Genomic DNA, 23,284 nt, shown 5'->3' on the forward strand with positions numbered 1-23,284 from the left:
TTCGAAATATTCGTACTAAGCCACCCTGGGCCGCAGTAATGTTCCCCAATTCTGTTGCGTAGAGGTCTCGTAATGCACCCCACATACTGCAGGGAACACTCAGTAGACGTGATAAGAGATATCACATTCGACGATCCACAATTAATGGGGAACCTGCGCCCATTCGAAGTTGATGTGGCCTCCCGTGTTCGCATATGTACACCACAGTAGCGACATGTCCTTACTCCACATCCATATGATCCGGACAAACTAAGCCAGGTAGAAGATCTGGGCTTAGATTCTAAAAGGCTGGGTGAGAGGGATTGAGCCACTATTGCAAAACATTTTAACATTTAAAATACATATTAACATATACAAATAAGAAGTAAGAAACAAACATGGAATACATAATACAGACAATGGTGTACACTAATATACAAGATACATAATTAGTGACAAAATACAAAAAATGATACAGCATACAGAATACAAAATACAGAAGTGGTAATGACAGTGATGAAAATAACATGATGAATAAAATGTATAATGATTTCCAAGACACAAAAGGGGGAGAGAGCTCTGCCCTTGTGAGCTTACGATCTATGTTGCTATCACTTACAGTAGGTAGTAGAAATCGGACAGAACCAACAGGTTTTGGACTAGTCCATCTCCTCATAGGGGATTCTCAGGGTTTTGTTTAGTTTCAAAAGCATTCAGCGAATGGCAGTTGCTCTGTCCAACTGCCAAAAAACTGTGCAGTGAGCAGGGAGGCTGACCAGCATCATTGTATACATCCTTTTTACGGAATGTCTTTATGAAGAACTAAAGCTTTGCTGAGAATCCCTCATGAGGAGATGGGCTAGTCCAAAACCTGTCAGTTCTGTCAGATTTCTATTACCTACTGTAAGTGACAGCAACAGAGGAGAAAAGTAATTTATGGCTCATTTTACTCTGGAAGAAATGTACTTCTTATTTGTGTTTTGGTACATGTATTTCAAATTTTTGCGATAGTGGTGCTTTAACTGTTTGGTCCTTGTAAAGATGAGTGATGAGTCAATACACCCACTTTTATTTCACTATGATTATTAGAAAAGTTCTACATTTATGCAAATACGGGAATATTCGTAAAAGTATAAGGGGATGAGTAAACACGTTTTTGCTAAATGAATTGAAGTCAATTTGCATGAGACAACCAAGAAGGTTGTAATTTTTGCAAAAAACGTGTATCTGTAATGCTGTGGGGGGGGGGGGGGTGTCATACTTTCTGACCACCCAGCACAACAAGGCTAAGAGCTGGATAATGGAAGAGGTTACACAGGCTGCCCAGAGCAACTGCAGCTCTGGGCTTCCGATATCGCAACAAATAAAACACAATGGCAGCGCAGTGGGATGTAGCGCTGTCTTAGTTCACAATGTGCTGCCTTAGCAATAGCAAGTATTCAGACAGGTACAAGACAGGACTATAGATTGGAGTGTAACTAGTAGCAACCGCAGCTCACATTCACGTCCACAGAAACAGAGCAAGCTGGCTAACAACAGTCACCAGCAAGCATCCACCCAGGCAATACTACAGGATAGAACGTAACTAATAGCAACTGCAGCCTATAGTTACATTCCCAGAAACTAGAGTAGCAGTAATACTACCAGTCACCAATGTGGTGATGGCAGAATCCAACCTATCTGGATAATGGACTTCACTGATCCACCGCGGATGCAGTGAATGTCCATCAAGCATAGAACTAGGCAATACACAATGATAAGAAAAATAACAAACAGCTAAACTAATGGATAAATATATATTAACAAGTCTGCATATATATTTATCAAGAACTAGCTAAAGCCCAAGTAATAAGGTTGCATAGAACTACAATAACAGAAGTATACAGAGTAACAAGGTGCCCAGTAGATCAGCGTACTGACCACTATGACGGGTGCAGTATAAAATGGGAGGCAGACTTTTATGCTGGCATCAGCCTATGGACGCAGGTATGCAAATCTCCACACAGCTGAATGGTAATTACTCAATCCTGAGCTGGCTTGATTACCATTTGCTAGCTGGCTTTGAATGCAAAGGACCCCCATAAGAAATACATGCAGAATTACCGTATGTAACAACATGCATGCAGGAAATCTAGGGCTATCTGGCCGCAGCTCAGCTGCAACAAGCAATTGGTGGAATGATGACAGCATCCTGAGCTGCCCAGAACTGCAGAGCGATTGCAAATGACAATGAGACGCATTGCAAATGCACAACCGAATGCAAGCAGATAAGCCAGAACTGTCCGTTTGCAGCTCCACTGCAACGGACAAAATAAGCTACAGGAGGGATCCTTACAGTATCTTGTTCATTAGATCTTCATGAAAATTTAGAGTGAGTCGAAAAATGTTATGTTTAATGCAAAATGACTGATGAAAAAGTTTATCAGTACTACAAATATTCAGTCATCAAAATACCAAATATTATCCCAAAAAAAAACCATGGTCTTGAATTTTCTTGCTGACTTTAAATCGGGTCTCCAGCTGAGGAAGAGCATGAATGCCACCTCTGCAAAAAAATGTTTCTTGGTCTTTGGATTCCAGTGGTGTTACCGTGATTAGAACACTCAAAATACTGACAAATCAACTTCCACTCAGTATTAGGGGGGGTTCTTTTTTTGGGGGGAAGCATCTGTATATTTTGACACTCACTTTAGGCCTCGTTCACATTACACGCGTTGCAGTCCGTATTTCGGCAACACGTGCGGCAGGAAGTCACGAATGACATCAGAAGTGCATAGACTGCACTGTCTGATGTTCACACTGCATGCGTTGCGGACCAGTTTGGTCCACGAACGCATGCTGCACGCATTTTTTGCCCAAACACATGGCTGCCCATTCACTACAGTGATTGGGAATCAGTCCAGCAATGCATGCAAACGCAGATGGCGTGCGATCGTACACGTTGCATTCTGATTGCACAGTCGTCTCCGTTTGATAATGTGAACAAGGCCTTAGCTCACAGCTTCTGCATACCCAAATGCTCAAGAAGTAAGAATCTAACATATTCCCTGGATATCTGTAGTTTCGCAGCAATTCCTTTAGCCCATGTTTTCTAATCTGCTAAAGTCTGGGCAGAAGCATGGTTAAGACTAAAGACTTTAGCATAAAATCTCCATGGTGAATGTTGGCATCAGGGATGCTCAGCAGAGCTCGAATATTCGAGTAGCTTGAATATTCGAGCTCTTTTTCAGCTATTCGAGCTCGGTATTCGAGCTCGAATAGCTGCAGCTATTCGAATGGGCTATTCGAGTGAACTCGAATAGCCCATTCACTTTTCGCGCTATTCGAGCAAACAGCGCTATTCGAGCTCGAATACCGAGCTCGAATAGCGTCATAGCCCAGATTGATGTCCTTAGAGCCAATCAGAGGGCTCCCAGGCCCTCTGACGGCAGCCAATCACAGAGGGGGACCCTGGCCAGCCACTACCCTATAAATAGCGGCCGCCATGTTAGGTTTTTCCGTCCTTGCTTGACTTGTACAGAGAGAGATCTGCTCCTTTGTGCTTTGGCTTAGCAAGTGCTCTATTGTGGTCAATCACCTAGCGTTTTTGCTCACATACACCTGCTATACACACCTATATTGTTGTTAGCTAGATAGAGATTGTATTTTAGTTAGTAGCTTGTGTGTTACATAGAGACAGCTGCTGCTGCAGGCAAGCTTAGAGCTTTAGGCCTCAGGGCCTTGCCTGTGTGGGCAGCTGTCCTCCTGTTCTCTGTTAGTTTATTTCTCATCTATACCTGTGTTTGTGCTGTGTATTCTACCCTGTCTTGTCCTTTACTACTGAGTGATTATTGTATTTTGTAGTTATACTGTACTAGGGACACTCACTGTCACTGTTCATAGCTCCTGCGTGTGTGTGTGCGTGCACTGTCTGTAGTGTACAGTACACACTCTATTTCTACTGAATCATCTGATTACTACTGATTATTGTATTTTCTAGTTGTACTAGTGTACTAGGGACACTCACTGTTCATAGGCTAGCTCCTGCGTGTGTGTGTGCGTGCACTGTCTGTAGTGTACACACACTCTATTTCCTTCTACTGAATCTGATTACTACTGATTATTGTATTTTCTAATTGTACTAGTGTACTAGGGGACACACTCACTGTTCACTGTTCACACGTACTGATTACTGATTATTGTATTTTGTATTTGTACTGTACTAGAAATCACTTAGCGATCTAATCACTTAGTGATTAGTGTCACCTCACCCACCAACCCACTCCATTAAAGTACCCCACTTTTTCACCCGCCCTTTTGAAAAACTTTTTTGTTTACGCCAAAAACGTCTAAGATGTCTGGAAGTGGCAGCCAGCGTGGTTTGGGCAAGGGGAAGGGCAGCAAGGGAATCAGGAGGAGAGGGAGCAGCATTGTGGCAAGCCACGCCACAATGCACAGTTCCGCAGCAGCAGCAGCTGCGTCAGTGGCTAACATTCCGCCTATAGCCACTGGCCATGGACGCCTTGGGCGCCCAGCAGGAGCATCTGCAACTCACGCTGCAGAGACACAGCAGCAGCAGCGTGTAGTACCTGCTCCTATTTTCCTCCAGCCGGGTTGGAAACGTCCCATTGAGGAAAAGGATGCAGCCACTGTGATGCAACTGATGACGGAGGATGAGCAACCCGCCATCAGCTCTGCATCCGAGGCCTCCACCCTCACCACCACCACCACCCCTGTTCGCAGCAGCCACCCAGCAGGGCCTGGGGAGGAGGCCAGTTCACCGTCACAAGTTGGCGACCTGTCATTCAACAGTCTTTTGACCCCAGGCATCATGAGGGAATCGTCTGCTGTTGTTGGCGATTTTGAGGAGGAGATGCTGATGGGCACTTTGGGGGAGGAGGGATTGGACAGCAAGACTGTGGCGACAGTCAAGCAGCCCATCCATGCATCAGGAGAGGAGTTTGGGGGGTCATCATCCCAGCAGGACATGTTTCAGGAGGGGGAGGATGATGATGATGATGACAGGGTGACGGACAAAGACTGGGTGCCACCACCAGCACCTGGGGATGTCATCATCAGCAGCTCTGAGGAGGAGGAGGAGGAGGATGCGCTTGTGGGCCTTGCAAGGAGGCGCATCATTGCAAGCATTGGCAGCACTAGGCAGGTCCCACAGCCTGCTGGTGTCTCAGGCGCAGCAGCAGCATCTGCCAGTACCACCACCAGCCGCACCCAAGCCCCCCCCCCCCCCCAACCACCACAGGGAGACAGGCAGCAGCGGCTCCAGTCCGTAGGGGGTTTTTCACGTCACCAATCTGGCAATTTTTCACCATGCCCACAGTTCACAGCAAGTACGCCACTTGCAACCACTGTCAGCGGAAGTTGAGCAGAGGTGCAGACCCCTTAAAGTTCAGCACCAGCTCTCTTATAAACCATCTTGCTGCTAAACATTACCACCAGCATGAGGAGTTCAAGAGGCTGAAGGCATCTGGTGCTGGCAGTGGCACCACACCCAGCACTGCACAGCCTTCAGCAGCAGCAGCAACAACAGCAGCCACCCGCCCTCCTGCTCCTCCAGCACCACCAGCAGGAGTGCGGAAACGCACTGCTCCTCCCCCCTCTGCAACTCCTGCCGCCGACACTGAGGCCTGTTCTGGCAGCCAGTCCTCAGTGGCCTCCTCTGCTGTCTCCGCTGATTCCCATGCTAGCAAAAGGCGACGGCAGAGCCTTTTGAGCGAGTCCTTCCAGGGGGTGGTTAGGGCTCTGCCTCCCAGCAGCCATCGCGCGCGGCAGCTGAACGGCTTGCTGGCACGGGCCATGTGCTCCCAACTCCTGCCGTACATGCTCGTGCAGGAGGGGAGCGACATGCGTGTGCTGCTTGTTTGTGCAGCCCCAGACTGGCAGCTCCCCAGCAGACACTTCTTCGCCCGCCAGGTCATGCCTGCACTGCACCGCTTTGTGATGGCCAATGTGGAGCGAGGGCTGGAGCACGCGGTTGGTGAAAGGGTCCACGTCACCATGGACTCCTTGAGCAGCCGCTTCGGGACAGGCCGCTACCTGTCCTTCACTGTCCACTGGGTCAGCTTGGTGGAAGGGAGTGAGGATGGGAGAGCAGCAGCGGGCACAGCAGCAGCAGCAACACAGTGGGTGGTGCCACCCCGCAGGGTCAGGGGAACTGCAGCAGGTTCCTCCGATCCTCTGCCATCCTCCGGCACACCTGGCCAAACCCCCCGCCTCAGCAGCAGCGTGAAGCCATGCCACTGCCAAGCGCTGCTGCAGTTGGTCAGCCTTGGGAAGACCAAACTGACGGCAACCCATGTGTTGGCCAAACTCTAGGAGCAGGAGAGGATTTGGGTGACCCCCAGAGGCCTCAGAGTCGGAGAGGTGGTGGCCGACAATGGAGCCAATCTGGTTGCCGCAATCGACAGGGGAAACCTGACCCACATCCCCTGTCTTGCCCACGTGCTGAACCTGGTGGTGCAGAAGTTCTTGCGCACCTACCAGGGGATGGGCGAACTGCTGGAAACGGCAAGGAATGTTGTGTGTCACTTCCGGCGCTCGCCTGCAGCCTCTGCGAGCCAGAAAGACGTGCAAAAGGAGCTGGAGCTGCCACGCCATCGGCTGATCCTTGACGTTCCAACTCGCTGGAACTCCACCCTGGCGATGTTGGAGCGTCTGGTTGAACAGAAGCACGCTGTCAACCAGTACCTTGCCCTGGCCACTGTGTCCGCTGCTCAGAAAAGGGACAAGACCAGCAACATCCCGTCCATCGTCCCCGATGACGACTGGGGGCACATGCAGCAGGTGTGCTTAGTGCTGGCTCCCTTTCTGCAGGCCACCAACATGGTGAGCAGGGACCATGCTATGGTGTGCGAGTGGGTGCCCCTGGTTTGTCTGCTGAACAGGGCCCTCGATGCTTTGCTGGAACAGGGAGCGGCAGCCTTGGCCCAGCAGGAGCGGCATGCAGCTGCACAGTCCACCTCTGAGGGGGAGGAGGAGGAGGACTTGGTGGAGGTCCCTGACCTTGCTGCTGATGAGGGGGATCAGCACAGTGCAGCTGAGTTGGTGCGGTTGTGGAGAGAGGATGAGGCGGCAGAGGAGGAGGATGAGGACAGCACTGCCGTCGATGTGCCAGCACACGTGGCCCGCCTCTTCCCAATGGCAGCGCACATGCTGACGTGCCTGCGCAGGGACCCCAGGGTGATTCAGATGAAGCAGAGGGAGGACATCTGGATCAGCATGATGTTGGACCCGCGCCTCAAGGGGAAGTTGAGCCAGTTCCTGCCTCCTGCAGGAGGAGACCCAGCGCAACAAATAAGGAGCTTGCAGCAGGCCCTTGTTGAGCGCTTGGAGGAAGCCTTCCCCCAGCCTTCCACCCCCACTGTCCAGCCAGCACAGAGGCAGCAGCAGGTGCCTGCATCCAGCAGCAAGCGCACCACAGACCTGCTGTCTCTCAGCAACGAGCTCTACAGGACTGTAGAGGCTCCAGCAGTGACTAGAGAGGAGGTGCATGCAGCAGCATCCTCCTCCGGTCACAGCCAGCGCCTGACCCGCATGGTGACTGACTACATGGGGTCCTACAGCGGGCTTGACAGCGATGCCCCTGTTGATCCCATGGAGTATTGGGTCAAGCGCCTGGAGATCTGGAGCGGGCTGGCGCAGTACGCCCTGGAAGTGCTGTCCTGTCCCCCTTCCAGCGTGCTGTCCGAGCGCTGCTTCAGTGCAGCTGGTGGCGTGGTCTCCGAGAAACGCTCACGTCTATCTCACAAGTCTGTGGACAGACTGACGTTTCTCAAGATGAACCAGGCGTGGGTGGAAGGCGAGTTCCTGGCCCCTGTTGTCGGCGAGAGGGGGACATGAACTGGCTGCCGGAACCATCGTTAATATGCCTTACCACCCATTACCACCTCCTGGCTCCTGCTCACTAAGCCAGCCTGGTTCAGTTTGACTATTACGTCGCCTGTAGCCACACATTTTACACCTACAGTGGGCTGCTGTGTACTGCCCTTCTCCTGTCTGTCTGTGTTTCCCACTGCCAAGGTACACAGATTTACCTTCTGCTGCCACTCTGCCACCAGCTATTACGTCCAACAATAGCTATATCTGTGTAATTTGCTGTAAAAAAAAAAAAAACATTAAAAAAAAGGTTTAATTTTTCTGAGGTGCCCGGGTTGAAAACTGTGTATTGGACACGATGTGGGCTGCACGACCGCTGTCTGGGACCTCCTGTTGTGTTTATTTACAGCCCTGGTATCACCGCTAGGTACCAGGGCTATTATGTCACGCTGCCTGCCTGCTGCCACACTCACACTACTCCTCCATTCCTCCTGCTGCTGCTGTCTGTCTGTGTTTCCCACTGCCAGGGTACACAGATTTACCTTCTGCTGCCACTCTGCCACCAGCTATTATGTCCAACAATAGCTATATCTGTGTAATTTGCTGTAAAAAAAAAAAAATGCCTGCCTCATTGACTGCCTGCTGCCACACAATCCTCCTCCTCCTCCTGCTGCTGAATTTACCTCCTGCTGTCTGTGTGTTTCCACTGCCAGGGAGCACATACAATGGCGCTTCCACCATGCGCCACCAGCTATTTATTACACTCAAAAATAGCTGCATTTCTTTAAAAAAAAAAATATATATATACTTTTTAATACTTTGTGATATTATTTTTAGAGGTGTCTGGGTTGAAAACTGTGTTGTCCCAGTTGTGTATTGGACATGATGTGGGCTTCACGACTGCTGTCTGGAACCTCATGCTGTGTATTTACGGCCTGGTACCACCGCTAGGTACCACAGCCTATTATGTCTCGCTGCCTGCCTCATTGACTGCCTGCTACCACACAATCATCCTCCTCCTCCTCCTCCTCCTGCTGCTGAATTTACCTCCTGCTGTCTGTGTGTTTCCACTGCCAGGGAGCACATACAATGGCGCTTCCACCATACGCCACCAGCTATTTATTACGCTCAAAAATAGCTGCATTTCTTTAAAAAAATATATAGAAGAGAAAGAAGTGAAGAAGAAGAAGAAGAATACGATATAGAAGAAGAAGATTAAGATATAGAAAAAGAAGAAGAAGAAGAAGGAGAAGATATAGAAAAAGAAGAAGAAGAAGAAGAAGAAGATATAGAAAAAGAAGAAGAAGAAGAAGAAATAGAAAAATAATAATAAGAAGAAGATATAGAAGAAGAAGAAGAAGAAGATATAGAAGAAGAAGATATAGAAGAAATAGAAGAAGATGAAGAAGAAGAAATAGAAGAAGATGAAGAAATAGAAGAAGATGAAGAAGGAGAAGAAGATGAAGAAGAAGAAGGAGAAGAAGATGAAGAAGAAGAAGGAGAAGAAGATGAAGAAGAAGAAGGAGAAGAAGATATAGAAGAAGATATAGAAGAAGAAGATATAGAAGAAATAGAAGAAGAAGATATAGAAGAAATAGAAGAAGAAGATATAGAAGAAATAGAAGAAGAAGATATAGAAGAAGAAGAAGAAAAAGAAGAAATAGAAGAAGAAGATATAGAAGAAAAAGAAGAAGAAGATAAAGAAGAAGACGAAGAAGTATATACAGTACTGAACAGAATTTTGGACACAACTTCTCTTTCCACCTTTTTTTTTTTTTTTTTTTTAAAGGAACATCCCCACATAATCACTTGCTGTTGTTACTTGGAAAAAAAGATGTTTCTTGCATCATTCACCCCCAAAACAAGTGTTGGAAGCTATTTAGGGCCAATTCGAATAGTCAGCTCGAATAATGAGCTCGAATACCGACTCGAATAGTAAGCTCGAATTCCGAGGTCGAATTGAATAGTAAAGAATATGCGACTCGAATATTCGACCGAACTCGAATAATTTACTATTCAAATTCGACCTAGCTTGAATAATAAAAAGGGGTATCCGAGCATCACTGGTTGGCATACAACTTTGTCACAGCTAAGTATGATGTTCTTGTGACCCAAGCAGTCCAGTACACTCATATACCTCCTTTGGCATTTTTCTTTGTGCATGAACTTAATGACAGCTCAGGAACAGGAACTTAATGACAGCCAAGAGTGCAGGAACAGGAACCTAATGACAGCCCAGAGTTGAACACTTGAACAAGCCACACTCTTTAATGACCATCATCTTTGATATTTAGATTTCTATCATGTGCTCAGTTTAAATTGCCCAAGATTGTTACAGATGTGATTTAATAGCTTTGCTAATATGATGATAATTTGTAGTATCTTGGAGAAAATAGTTTTGCTCTCCCCAATGTTGTGATACTCCTTAATTTGAATTTAAATAAAACTGTGTTTTAGAGTCAGCCTCCTTTTTGATATTATAAAAGATGCGACGAGCTGTCAGTGGGCAAAGTCATTTGCCATTTATTTTCATGTATTTTAAACCATTAATGTAGCAGTGACAAGCCTTAAGGTCCCTATTATTATTTAGTGATTACATAGTGCCATCTTCTTCCGCAGCAGTTCTTTACAAAGTATATATATCCTTGTCAATAACTGTCCCTCAGAGGAACTCACAAACAAAACCCTACCCTAGTCATATGTCCATTTTAGGCTAGGGAAAAATTGTGTGTGGGGGGGGGGGGGGGGGAGCAATTAACTTATCTGTATGTTTCAAGGATGTGGAAGGAAACCAGAGTGCCAAGAGAAAACCCACACGAGATGCATGGAGAACATACAAACTCCTTGCAGATAGTGTCCTGACTGGGAATCAAACGGGGGACTTAGCAGTGCTAGGGCAGAGTGCTATCCACTATGCACTGACCTCTCTGCTGTTTCCGTGCACAAGATGCGTAAATCTGTAGAATCACTGAAAGGTCTATCTGGAGGGAAATAACATTACAGTGGTAGGCCTGAATGCTGCAGTAATCCAGATTGTATGTAAATATTTCTTGTACTAATAAACTTATTCAGCTTTGGCTTGTCTATCTCTTGACTCTTTTAAGTGGGTTTCGTATTTCATTAAAATTGTGGTATGCAGTGTAATAAATTAACAATGTCAACATTCAGAGGTCAGTGCTAAAAGCTTGCAGCTTCTGCTAAATGTTATTAATAAGGGAGTAGCTCATTTTCTTATATTTGCGTAGCATTAGCCCACATTTAATCTATTTCCTGCCGCATGTAAATGGTTCCAGTTGTTCAGTTACATTGTCCCTTTTCAGGCAGAAATTCCTAATACTAGAGGCTAAACTGTGATCATTTTTAAGGAACTGAAGAGATTTTTTTTTTTATCAGTGAAACTGAATTTTAGGAAGTTCAATTGGCTTATTCTGTAACAGAGTGGAAAGGGCTGTATCCTAATGCAGACAGATTGAGTCTTGCTCCTGGGTTCAGATTACTACAGATATTTCTCATTACCATGGGATATTACTCATCACCCAACCGGTTATCTCGAAAATAACTTATTGGATAAGTAAGTTACATTCAAACGAAGCAAAACTTTTTGTGCATACATAGCATAAAAGAGCACTCTAGTTATCTAGACATATCATTTTCCAGTAAAAAGAAGAACAATGCCAAAAGCTAACTTACCGCTGCAATGTCAACATTAAAAATCAAGGACAATACTGTTCAAAACGTTCAGTTCAAAGCTCTTTTAACCATTATCAAATTGGTATGTAATCAAGCCACCTATGGCTTCAATGTTTTGATACTCTCCATACAGCCAATATGATGCTCATCAGTGGACAATAGAGAATACAGAGGTTTTGAATTATTAAAGCAAAACTGCCATCAGTACATACAGTGTCTAAAATGAATGCCCTGCACTCCCTGTAGTATAAAATATATCCCATTGCCTTACCTTTGATTCATCTGGGGTGGGGTCCCCGATTATGCATACAAGAAACATCTGACTCAAGGGCATGCTGGGAGAGAACTTCACCCTCTGTTAAAGCAATCCTGTAGAGCAATGTATGACAGGAAAATGGTGGCAAGGTGATGTACTATATAGTGTTGCCCCCACAGCATCATAGGCTGTAGCCATTAACAAAATCTGGCTGATCCTTGGTAAGTCCCACAGTATGGCTGGACTTTCTTGTTTGAAGCCCACCAATCCCTCCTCCTGCCCCATACCTTCTTCCTGCCCCATACCTTCCTCTGACAGGCTTCCTGTGCCAGCCATGACCTGCTTCCCTGGTAATGTCTTCACCTGACCTTTGCACCACTACCGAATTCATGCAGCTGTCAGGTGATTGAGAGTTGAGGGAGCTGTTAGCTGAGCCTGTAGCTGGATTCTCAGGCATTTGTAACAACAGCTAATAGTGCTGAGGAAGTCTTGCATAATGTACAGGCTTACTACAAGATAGGAACACAACTACTGATTACAGGGTCCCTTTAACCAGTCCAGTAACTATTTGTAAAGTCAGCTATAATGTAAAGCCCATGCACTCCCAGATTATAGTTCCCACCTCTCCATTTGGTAAACAATTGCAGCAACTCATTAGGATAAAATGGTGGGAGGTTCTCTAGCAGCATGTCAACCCTCTGGTATCTCTTACATCAAGTGAGTATTGCTCACCAAGTTACAATAATGATGACTTGTCCACCAACATTCCTTAACCAGACAGGGACGAGGATCAGGATAAATTACGTAATCCAACTTGCTGCTCCTTGGTCACGTGCAAACCCACTCTGTGGGTGTCTCATCATAAGCATATTTCATGGCCACGCTCCCGTACATGAACAAAAAAGCTGTGCTGTACGGCTCCGTGCTACCAGCGCTGGAACAGCGAGGTGGAGAGGAAGCCTTTGGATTATCCAGGGGCTTCACTGTAATGAGGTAAGTACCAAAATAAGGCACTTTTCCCCCATCAAATACACTGTAACCAATGTGCATCTTTATGACTAGGTATTATGTATCTACATCATAGCAATGTACTGACACGAGAATTCCTACATTTCATAAACCAATAAACGTCTGTTGGTCTAATCCAATACTTTTGTTACATTGTTCTTCAGCCATTTATTCTAATTTCGTTAGGCTTGACTTATAATGGACAAATAACATAGGCTGTATTCCAGCAGCAGAGGAGTGTGGTTTGTTGAATTTAGCTAAAATATGTACTTTTGACTTGTCTGTTGCTGTTTACTTATGTTTTGCAATGCTGATCGTCTTAAATATGTGTATGTTTGGCATATTCAATATTTTTTTTCTGAATTGTGAACTACATTTCTGTCTCACGGGGGTCTTCCTCTGGCCACAAAAATGTGAACAGCAGCTCGGGAAACGATGGGAGCCATTGAAAGTATATCAGGAAATACATTTCTCACAAAACCATCAAATTATTTGCATGTGTCTGGAAAGATGTAGGAAACCACCCAGAACCCAAGGATGTTAGCTGTCCTTTCTTTCTGATAGTGATGCTGCATTAAGAGATTTATCTTCAGATGTGCCGCAGGCTGCAGCATCCTCATCCGCAATCCTCCTTCTTCTCCTTTACCCTTATTTGCTTGTAACCCCGCCTCTTGCCACCTCCTTTTGCTTACTTTGGAATTGGGTGGAAGAGCACATCTAACACTTTTCTGGGAAAAACTGCTGAATTCTGGCTATGCAGCTATTTGTAGGTAGTGATGAAAGTTGAATTTGCGATGAAACCCATTGCTGCACAGCACTCTCAAAACGAAATTTTCCTGGTTTTACTTCGGTTTCAGGCAACTGTGCTGCTAAAAGGATCTTTGAACACTGGAACACCAGGAAAAAAAAAACCACATGTGGTGGAAATACAGACTTTATGCAGACAGCGTCTCTCAAGAGAGTGAACCACATAGCTTAACCACTCATCCAACCATTCTGTGCTGTCTGTAGGTTGTTAAAGGCTTAATAAAGGTCAATGAGAGCACCATCGTCAGTGGACAGTCTTCTAGCTACGAGATCTTTCCTGAGCTGGGGACATTGGAGAATGTTAGAATCCAGCAACCCTGGAATTTTTTTTGAAAATTGTCTGCTTTTGAGGAACAAATGTTGGCAATCCTGATCAAAGTCATACCCGAATTGCAAGTTCTTGTGTAGCTCAAACACTAATTCACTGACTTTCAGCCATCCTCATTAGGCCTTCATACAGCATGATGCACTACCTCCTTTATCATTCACAAATGTTAGAATGGGAAATACAGTACACAAATACACCAACCAAGAAAACTGACAGGCAACTTAAAATCTATTAAGAAAAAGTCTAAACTTAAAAGTCTCTAAATAATATACATCCATTACGAAATTTTAGGTATCAATACACATTAATTTGGCACTATTACTACTTAGTTCCTGCAATATTTAGAAGGAAGGGCCATTGTGAGCTGAAAATGTAAAATGTGTCTTTTGCTCATGAATTATAATATGTCACTGGACGTGTGGTGGAGTGTGACTTATACTTGTATATATTTGCACTAAAAAGAGTTATTCAGGATATCCACTTTTTGGATAACACTTCCAATATCTATATATATCTGAACACCGAAGGTAGCCCTGCCCTTCCAGTGATGTTGAGCTTAAGGTGATTAGCTATACGGAATTCTCCCAGCCCCCTCTCATAGCATCCTGGGAGACCATATTTATTTTGTACTGTCTTAGGAACTCACAGGGGACATTTATCAAAAGTGCCTGAGACAAAATATTGGTAGGTTTTCAGAAATCCGTGCAGAACTGTCTCAGACATCTTATGAAATCACTAAATAGTGCAGTTTACTTTAAACTGTTAGGAATAGGAGGGGTTAGGAAGGTTTCTCAGTTAGTGCAGTGTGTGAGGAATATTGCTGTTGCCGAGGTAACCAATACATCTGCTGTATTGCATCAATGCCCAGCACTGGAAGGGTTAAGCACATAAAAGCTTCACAGGACACCTGGCAGCAGAGGGGAGGAGCACTTCACATATCATGTCTAGCCTGCACTGCTGCACTATCTGTAGAACTGTTATTAAGCATGTCTTAATCTGTGGCAGTTTAGGAATGGATTTGCACTTTTCTTAACTCCTCTGGATCAACAGGGATATGTGAGGGAGCAGGCTGGTGTTGTACTTTATTTTCTGGTTGAACTTGATGGACGTATGTCTTTTTTTCAACCCAAATAACTATGTAACTATGTAGTACAGTTCTAGAAATTCACACTAAACTGCCTCTATTAACTAGGCATTAAGAAGTTTCTTATTATCATGCAGAACAGCCCCCCCTGCTGGTTAGAACTGTTCAAGAAGGAAAAACAGTCAGTAATTCTTTGATAAATCTAACCCTCTGTTACTAAAAATTCTGCAGAGCTGCACCTAACAGAAATAAAGATGTTGTCACCTATGATACATTTCAGAATGTAAATCGGGTGAAGAAAGATTTTACAAAGGCCAAACAAACAATAAGTAATTTATAAATGAATATTGTAAAGAAAAAAATAAGCACTTGTATTCATTACTGTGTGTTATTTTCACTACAGTTCCTCTTCACTGTTACCTTGAGTTTTAAGGAGGCTGTACTTTGGCCCAGCAAGCACACAACATTTGAGGGTTACCTACAACCTGACTGTTTCCCCTGTTAGGTAAAAGCAATGGCAGTATTTGTGTTTCGCTTGATGCAGTTATACTCTAGCATGGAGCATCTACCCTATTATTCAAACCTCTTCAGCTGTTTCCGTCCCTTGTTTTGCACTCTATCATTAAAAAATGAGGTTATCTAAGGTATGGCCATACTAAGTAACCTGCAGACTTCATGAGGCCTTGTGCCAAAACTAAACTTACAATTTGGACCGTCTAAAGCCATAATTCTTAGTCTTGTTCTGAGACCACAAAAAAACATTATATATGAGCAGATTGCATAAATATCTAGATGAGTACTGGAAGCTGACGCTAGAATGGCAGGCAGACAGTATTCTCATTTTCTGTTCCTGTTGTTTGTAACCCTTTTATATATACTATATGCATATTCTCGCATCCATACGTATTTATTGTTGTTTGTTGCCGCCAGTCTTACAGCTTCTATTTTCAAAACCACAGAAAATAAACTCACTGAGGCAGGTCAGGCCAGCTCAGAGTCAACAGTGGAGTGATTCACTGGAACACACATTGAAATGTTTCTCTTAGGTGGGGAGGAGGCATTTAGCTTTGTGAGACTGCAAGAGATGCAATGAATCATACTCAATGCAATATAGAAGTACACAGTGTTTCCAAATTATTATTTTTTCTGTATAAAATATTTCTCTGAAGATTTAATACATTACAGTAGGTTCATAGAGAGAATGTTTGTCTAATATAGCTGTGTTTTACATTCTAATTTAATCACACGGGCGCACACATCACACGTACATGTATTGAGGTATTTTAAACGCTATAAGTACTAATAGTCAGTTGAAACTGTCTCACAGCAAAACTATATTTGAAATAAAAAAGTTATAGTCTGCTTAGGAAACAAAAGTGCTGCATGATCATGTGATCATGGCCAGCCAACTGAAGACGTGCAAACTGATAATCAAATTGATTTATTTCTCCTCCATGATCTCTCCTGTAATAGAAACGATGTTGGAGGCACTTATCATTTCCGCTCATAGGACCATAGGAAAATAGTCAACAGCTACTTTCAGATCACTCTTCAGCAAATACTGTCTTTAAAGTGAAAATGTCACGTGTATTCAACTATGGAGTGGGACTCAAACCTCATACACATGTAAGAGAACTGTTCTGTAAGGGATTAGGATTTGATTCCCCAGGTGGCAGTTCAGGGCCGAGGTTGTATAGAGGTGTGGCTTGTCTGCAGGCTAGCAGCATGTTGTGTTACTATGGAAAGGGGAAGAGGCCAATACCCTTGGCCTACGCTAGGGGCAGATTACTCAGAGAGACAGTGAGGTTGATTGAGGAACGCTCAAGCTGGTCGGGGATGCCTGGGTTGTAAATTGTTTTAGATTGAAGTTAGAGTTGTTGCTTCCACACAGGTGTACTTTTGTTTCTAAAGGTTTTTATTGGCCATAGGCCAGATTTATTTTACACAGATACAAGAGTATTCATCCCAGAAGGAAATTTAAATGATACATTCTAACAGAAATAACAGATACATGGGGAAATACAACATCGGTCTTAACAAGGTGTACTTTAAAGTCTATCTCCAGGCACAGGCCTAAATATGTTTTCTAATGGCCTGGTACCCAAAGTGTTCAAATGTATCTTTTTTATCTAAAATGTGAGATGTGCCGTTAACAATCCTGCTCTAAAATGTAATCACATGGCCAGAGGCAGCAGACGTGAGGGACTCAGAAGCACAGTACATGCATGGGTGAGTCTGCTGCTGCTGCTGCTTGGATTGCATTATCTCTCTGTTAATCCTGCTAGGAGCAGGGAAATAGGCAGCCTACAGTAATTGAAGTCTGGGGCACAGGAATGGCCTATTGTCTACTGAAATACTTGACATCATTTAATCTGAGAGCTTTTATCTAGCTATACAAGCTTTTTCACTAAATGCCTATGCAGGACAAAGAAAACCCATTTCTGAACCAAGGCAGGATCATCCACCAGGCAACCTAAGCAGTTGCCTGGGGCTTAGTGGGTGTCAGTGGGTCCACTTGCCACCTTCTCTGACCTCTCTCCACTTCAGCTTTAAAAAAGGACCACAAGGGGGCACCAAATCCATTTCCTTGCCTATGGCCCCATTACATCTTAATGCATTTCTGTTTTGAATGGAGAGTACATACACTAATTAGTTCTCAAGTTATGTAGAGGAAATGACTGAATCATACCACACAGGATGTTGTACTGAACTAATGAATCATACCACGCCATTGGTGTTGTACGCTAAACTGACAGAAATCTATTGCTTGCAATGGCTGCACACTGCTTCATTCTGCAGCAATGTAAAAAAAGACTAAAATTGAATGTGCAAGATAAATACGAATCAGCAGACTACTCATGATAAATGAGTGGGGATTTATTACAGGCAATACCTGAAAGTGTGTTTTTGGTTATATGATCTGTAATATCAGAATCTTAACCTTTCACCAGTTTGCTGTTTAGAACGAGATTTATGGCACTTTACATGAAGGAAGAAGAACGTTTATTTACTCTAGAGAGGTCTTTTAAAGTATGCTCAGCAGGGCAGCTTAGTGCCTACTGAAAGCCACATAATACTACAGATATACAGTATGTGACAATTCAAGTTTTCTAACTAAATAGCACTGCAAGCAGATATAACTCTTAGTAATGTAAAAACACAAATATAATACATATTTAAAAAAAAAATGAGTAGTACTGCTGTCAGAAGATATACTTACTGTCTGTTTGGCAGCACAGCAGTCCTGGGGCCCAGCAGGTAATTTGGGTCCCAGAACCCTGGGGAAGTTTTGTGAACCAACATAGGTACCCATGTTAATAGGTGCTATTAGCTGATATAACTGGAAATTTGGCTCCCGCTATTTGAACTGGTAATTTTCTCACCCTCATTTTTATTCTCCTGATTTTTTTCTGTTATTCTATTTTCTGAATATCAGCCTACACAGTGCTACCCATTCATGAATGAATCAATAGGAATGCTTAGCAGTATATTCAAAAACTGATTTTCCAACTGTTTAACCACATCACCCCAAAGCGGTTTTTACCCTAATGAACAAGAGCGATTTTCACCTTTCAGTGCTCATCCCTTTCATTTGTCAATAGCTTAATCACTACTAATCACAATAAAAATTATCTATATCTTATTTTTTCACCACCAATTAGGCTTTTTTTGGTTGATATTTGTTTTCAGTAATTACTCATTTTCAATGGATTTTAAAAGGAAAAAAAATACACTATTTCTCCAATTGCAACCCCTATAGTTTTAATATAAACACTGCTACTGTACATAAAACCCACACATTTTATCTGCCTATTTGTCCTGGTTATCACAACATTTTAATTATGTCCCTAGTACAAAGTATGGTGAAAATATATTATTTGGAAATAAAGGTGTATTTTTTCTATGGTGTTTCTTTCCTCACTAATCTCACGTGCCGTAAACACCTGCGCTCCCGCGAGCATGTGCACGCGCACAGCGGCAGCAGCACTGTTTGGCTTATAAAAACGTACTGGAGCCGTTAAGAGGCTCTAGCAGGACGTTTTTATAAGTCTGGTTGTCATTAAGTGGTTAATTTAAAGTTTCCTACCGATATCCAATTGACTCACAGAATAGACCAATAGAAATCCGTGGTGGGAAATTCAAATTAAGCAGGATGGTGCTCCTGTGGTGAGATGTGACAGGGTTGCACAGCATGTGGTGGGATGCAATCAAGGTAATAAAAGAACAGTAGAAAAGAAGCATAGAAAACAAGAAGAAATGAAGCCGGGAGCATTCTGCGGCTGCGCAGTACTACTACTCTTCAGGCTCCGAACACTCGCAACCACAGGAGCATGACAGAGGTGTGTGCGTGACCGGGCCGCACATGCACAGTATGCCCCAGACTGGAAGACTTTCCAGAGCGAATTGCCAAATTGCATGTCTGATAAATGCCAATACCCTTGTCTGCTCAGTGAGCTTTGGTTGGCATCTTTTTTCATGTTTGTATTGATGCTATAGGGCCCGATCCAATTCAGTTTTTCTCCTAAGTTTTCTCCTACGGAATATTTTCACATAATAAATAAAATGCCTTTTACACCCCCAACTCAAAGAAAATAATTTTGACAGTACTTTTCCACCTACTTTTTGGTACTTTTTCAATTGTAGAATCCAAAAGTTATTTTAAACTGAAGATGAAAATGTATCTTCTAGGAGCAAATTTAGGAGAAAAAGTGAATTGGATTGGGCCCATAGTATTTTGATGTGATGGATTTAATGGGATATTCAAATTGTTTTTTAGAATGCAAACCGAATCTATACTTATCCTCAACCTTGTTTGTGGTCTGTTTAGAGTACTTCTTGGACTTCATGTTGCTTGCTTAGTGGTGTTGCAGTCAGGGGGGCTTTTGGAGGAGATATGTTTATATAGTCATCACATGGCAGATGATGTTACAGATCATGTGACACTTGGATTGTATACAAATACTCTCACAACAGATGTACTATTTTCATTGCACTTCAGAAATTTCGACTCCATGTACCTAATGCAGCATGGTGGCGTAGTTAGCACTCTCGCCTTGCGGTGCTGGGTCCCCGGTTCGAATCTCAGCCAGGGAAACATCTGCAAGGAGTTTGTATGTTCTCCCCGTGACTGTGTGGGTTTCCTCTGGGCACTCTGGTCGCCACATCCCAAAAATACCCATACAGATAATTTAATTGGCTTACCCTAAATTGGCCCTAGACTATGATACATGTATTACACGATACATAAATAGACATACAGTATGACTATGGTAGAGCCTAAATTGTGAGCTCCTCTTAGGGACAGTTAGTGACAATATATACTCTGTACAGCGCTGCATAATATGTCGGCGCTATACAAATACTTAAATAAATAAATTGCGCCGGCTGTCCACTAGAAATACTGTACCTATTGTAAAACGTTTATGGTCTACTGGATCACATTTTGGGTAGTTTGACCAATTACCTATTGATGTCACTTTTACTATTTAGATATATTTTCACCATTATATTCCTTCCATTAAACATGTTTCCTTTCCCTCTATTTGCAGGACATACAGGACGGTTATTAAAATCGTTATGCTTCACTAGCCTCTCATTCCTTTTGCTTCACATCATCTTTCAAATAACAGTAAACAGCCTAGAGGCCAGAAGGAACATCAACCCTCAATTTAACTGTAAGTATAATAATCATTTTCCCCCCATTATTCTCTATTATGAAGTGTCATGTATAATGTCTATGTATGTTGCTGAGACAAGAATCACTTTGTTGGGGTATCCAAACAAATTCCACCAATACAATGTTTTGTTAGTTCATAACAGATAAAAAAAATTGTATTTAGTCTCATCAACTCCTCATCTTTCTGAATAAATTCAGGAGCATAACAAAAGGGGAGATGGTCACACATGCTGAGAGGAATATTAATAGCTGCCCATAAAAAGCAAGCAGTTGCGCTACTTCCGGTATTTTTTCCAATAGTTTATTTCACATTAAGAACTGCACTTCAGTACAGAATTGGGTCTGCTTTTGTCCAATGTGTTCTTCTTCACTGCAGCCTCCTTCTTTCACTCAGCCTCCACCTTTGTCTTCTTCATGTCATGTGACATAGAGTGACAACAGCATGGAAGTTGGAGAGGCAGAGTGAGATCAGATGGCTGCAGTGGAGGAGAACAGATGAGACTCAGCACTGGTGAAGGTAAGAAGCCAGCACTGCCTTTGTACTTCTCTGTAAGGAATGAGGGGGTGGGGGGGATAAGATGTGGCTATCAGGTGTAACGATCGGTGTAACACAGAGAGGATCTGATTATCGGTGATCTGCAGTATCACCGAAAATACAGATATATACCCGATTATTGATGATCTGCAGTATCACCGATAATCAGATATATTTCTAACCTCTGGACACCCGAGTAATATGAGTGTTTGGTGCAACAGTAATACTTTGAGAAGAGCACCCGTATAGAGGGTGCTAGGCAGTACGAGATACTGCTCAGAGAACAGGTTCTTTCCAATGGTCTGATGCTCCACAAGGGGCGGAGCCAGGCTGAGAGTGGGAAGGACCAGAGAGTGAGTGACACCAATGGTGAAGTGTCACTGACAGGTCTGTGAACTATCACCAACCAGAGAAGATAGTTCTCGAGGTCGGACAGGCCAGGTCGGTAACAGACAGCTCAGATACAGAGACAGGAGACAGATACGGAATCTTAAGACAAGCAGGGTTCAGCAACAGAGTATCAGAAATAGCGAAGTACCAAATCAGAGATCAAGAGAGTGGTCAGGAAAGCAGAAAGTCATAACAGATAATAACAATGCCTAGTCTTAGGTGTGAGCTCCGTGATCATCAACACCCTGGAACTAGTCTGAATGATATATAACAGAATGATAATACAGTTCCCTAGTCTTGGGTGTGAGTTCCTTGATCATCAACATCCTGGAACTAGTCTGAAGTATAACAGAATGGTAATACAGTTCCCTAGTCTTGGGTGTGAGTTCCTTGATCATCAACAAACTGGAACTAGTCTGAAGTAATAACAGATAATATCACAGATACTGAAAAGGTCTGAGTGCTACCACGTAGTGATCGCAACGCCAGACACCAGAGAAATGACCAGCACCCAGTATATATACACCAGCGCTCTCCTGCGCCTCCCTTAAGTGCTGGACCAATGAAACCTGGTAGAATTGTCAGCTGACCGGCTGGATCAGCTGACACCCTTCTGACTGTCATAAAGGCTCTGCCTCTCAGCGCGCGCGCGTCCTTCTGAACCTGTGTGGACTATCAGTCCCAGCCACACCAGACATGTGTTGTAATGTATCTGCTGGTTTGAACGCGGGGCCAGCCGCACCGCTGTCAGAGCATGCGGCGGTTTCCCCGCGTTCAGCCATACTGCTAGTGGTAGGCCCATGCGTGCAAACCGCCGCGTCGGACGCGGAATCCGCCGCCTTGTTCACTGGGCATGTGGCGGTTTCGCCGCGCTCCGTCAGGCTGGTGGATGCAGGCCCATGTGCGCAAGCTGCCATGTTGGAAGCGGAATTAGCCGCCTTACTCTGAGTACTCGCGGCGGCTTTTCCGCGTTTTCTCACACCAGGGAAGCACAAGAGGGTGCACTGGGGGAGGCAGTAGTGGAAGACAGAGCCTACCTCCCCACTGGCCACGCCCACAGCTGTGGGAGCTAATCCATAGGTAGTCAAAGCACTGGCTTAGTGTGATGGATAGTTTAACTGACCTACAGTGAAGTTCAGAAGCTCATCTCTCTTCACACTCTCTTTCACTTCCAACTACTTCAATCTATGGAACTACTGATACTTTATTTGTGTTGCTTTCAATGCAGTTAACCTCAGATTATACAGTTTTTCATTACACCTGCATTTGCTTTCAGTTGTTTAACAGTCTCTCCATACTCGGCTTAGTTCCTGTGAGTCAGATGGCAGGAATCTACAGTTTCTTGGCTCTAGTGAAATACATAGGGTGGTCTTCCTGCTGCATTTATTTGAAATCAGATCAACCTTAAACATTAGACTTCTGTGTAGCATTTATCGATTTCATGAAAGTTTGTTTTAAATACGCCGTTCCATAAAATACTGTGATTTCTTAGGAGAAACCCAACTGAATCCTTCATACCTATAAAATTCAGCAGTATTTCTGGCTAGAACGGTCCAGGTATGAGACTGAAATATAAAGCAAATGTCTAGACTGTATAAAGGGAACATGTGCAGCTCTTTGCACTGGTTTACAGAAAAGGAAATTAAAAGCACTTAACCCTATCTATAAGGAATTTTGCAACAACGCATAAAGCACAAATCAAGGCATAATTCTAAATA

The 23,284-nt window shown here is 43.9% G+C and overlaps 1 protein-coding gene across 10 annotated transcripts in view; it reads left to right on the forward strand.

Moving 5' to 3' along the window:
• PIEZO2 (piezo type mechanosensitive ion channel component 2) overlaps positions 1 to 23,284 on the forward strand; it is a 474,955-nt gene that overhangs the window by 179,194 nt on the left and 272,477 nt on the right. For all 10 annotated transcript variants that reach the window (XM_068237153.1, XM_068237160.1, XM_068237158.1 and 7 more), the window contains exon 3: positions 20,514 to 20,639. In XM_068237153.1, the coding sequence (XP_068093254.1) occupies positions 20,514 to 20,639 (126 nt within the window). The remainder of the gene's footprint in view (positions 1 to 20,513; positions 20,640 to 23,284) is intronic.

Source organism: Hyperolius riggenbachi, chromosome 5 (genome assembly GCF_040937935.1).
Source record: "Hyperolius riggenbachi isolate aHypRig1 chromosome 5, aHypRig1.pri, whole genome shotgun sequence".
Taxonomy (NCBI): Eukaryota; Metazoa; Chordata; class Amphibia; order Anura; family Hyperoliidae; genus Hyperolius; species Hyperolius riggenbachi.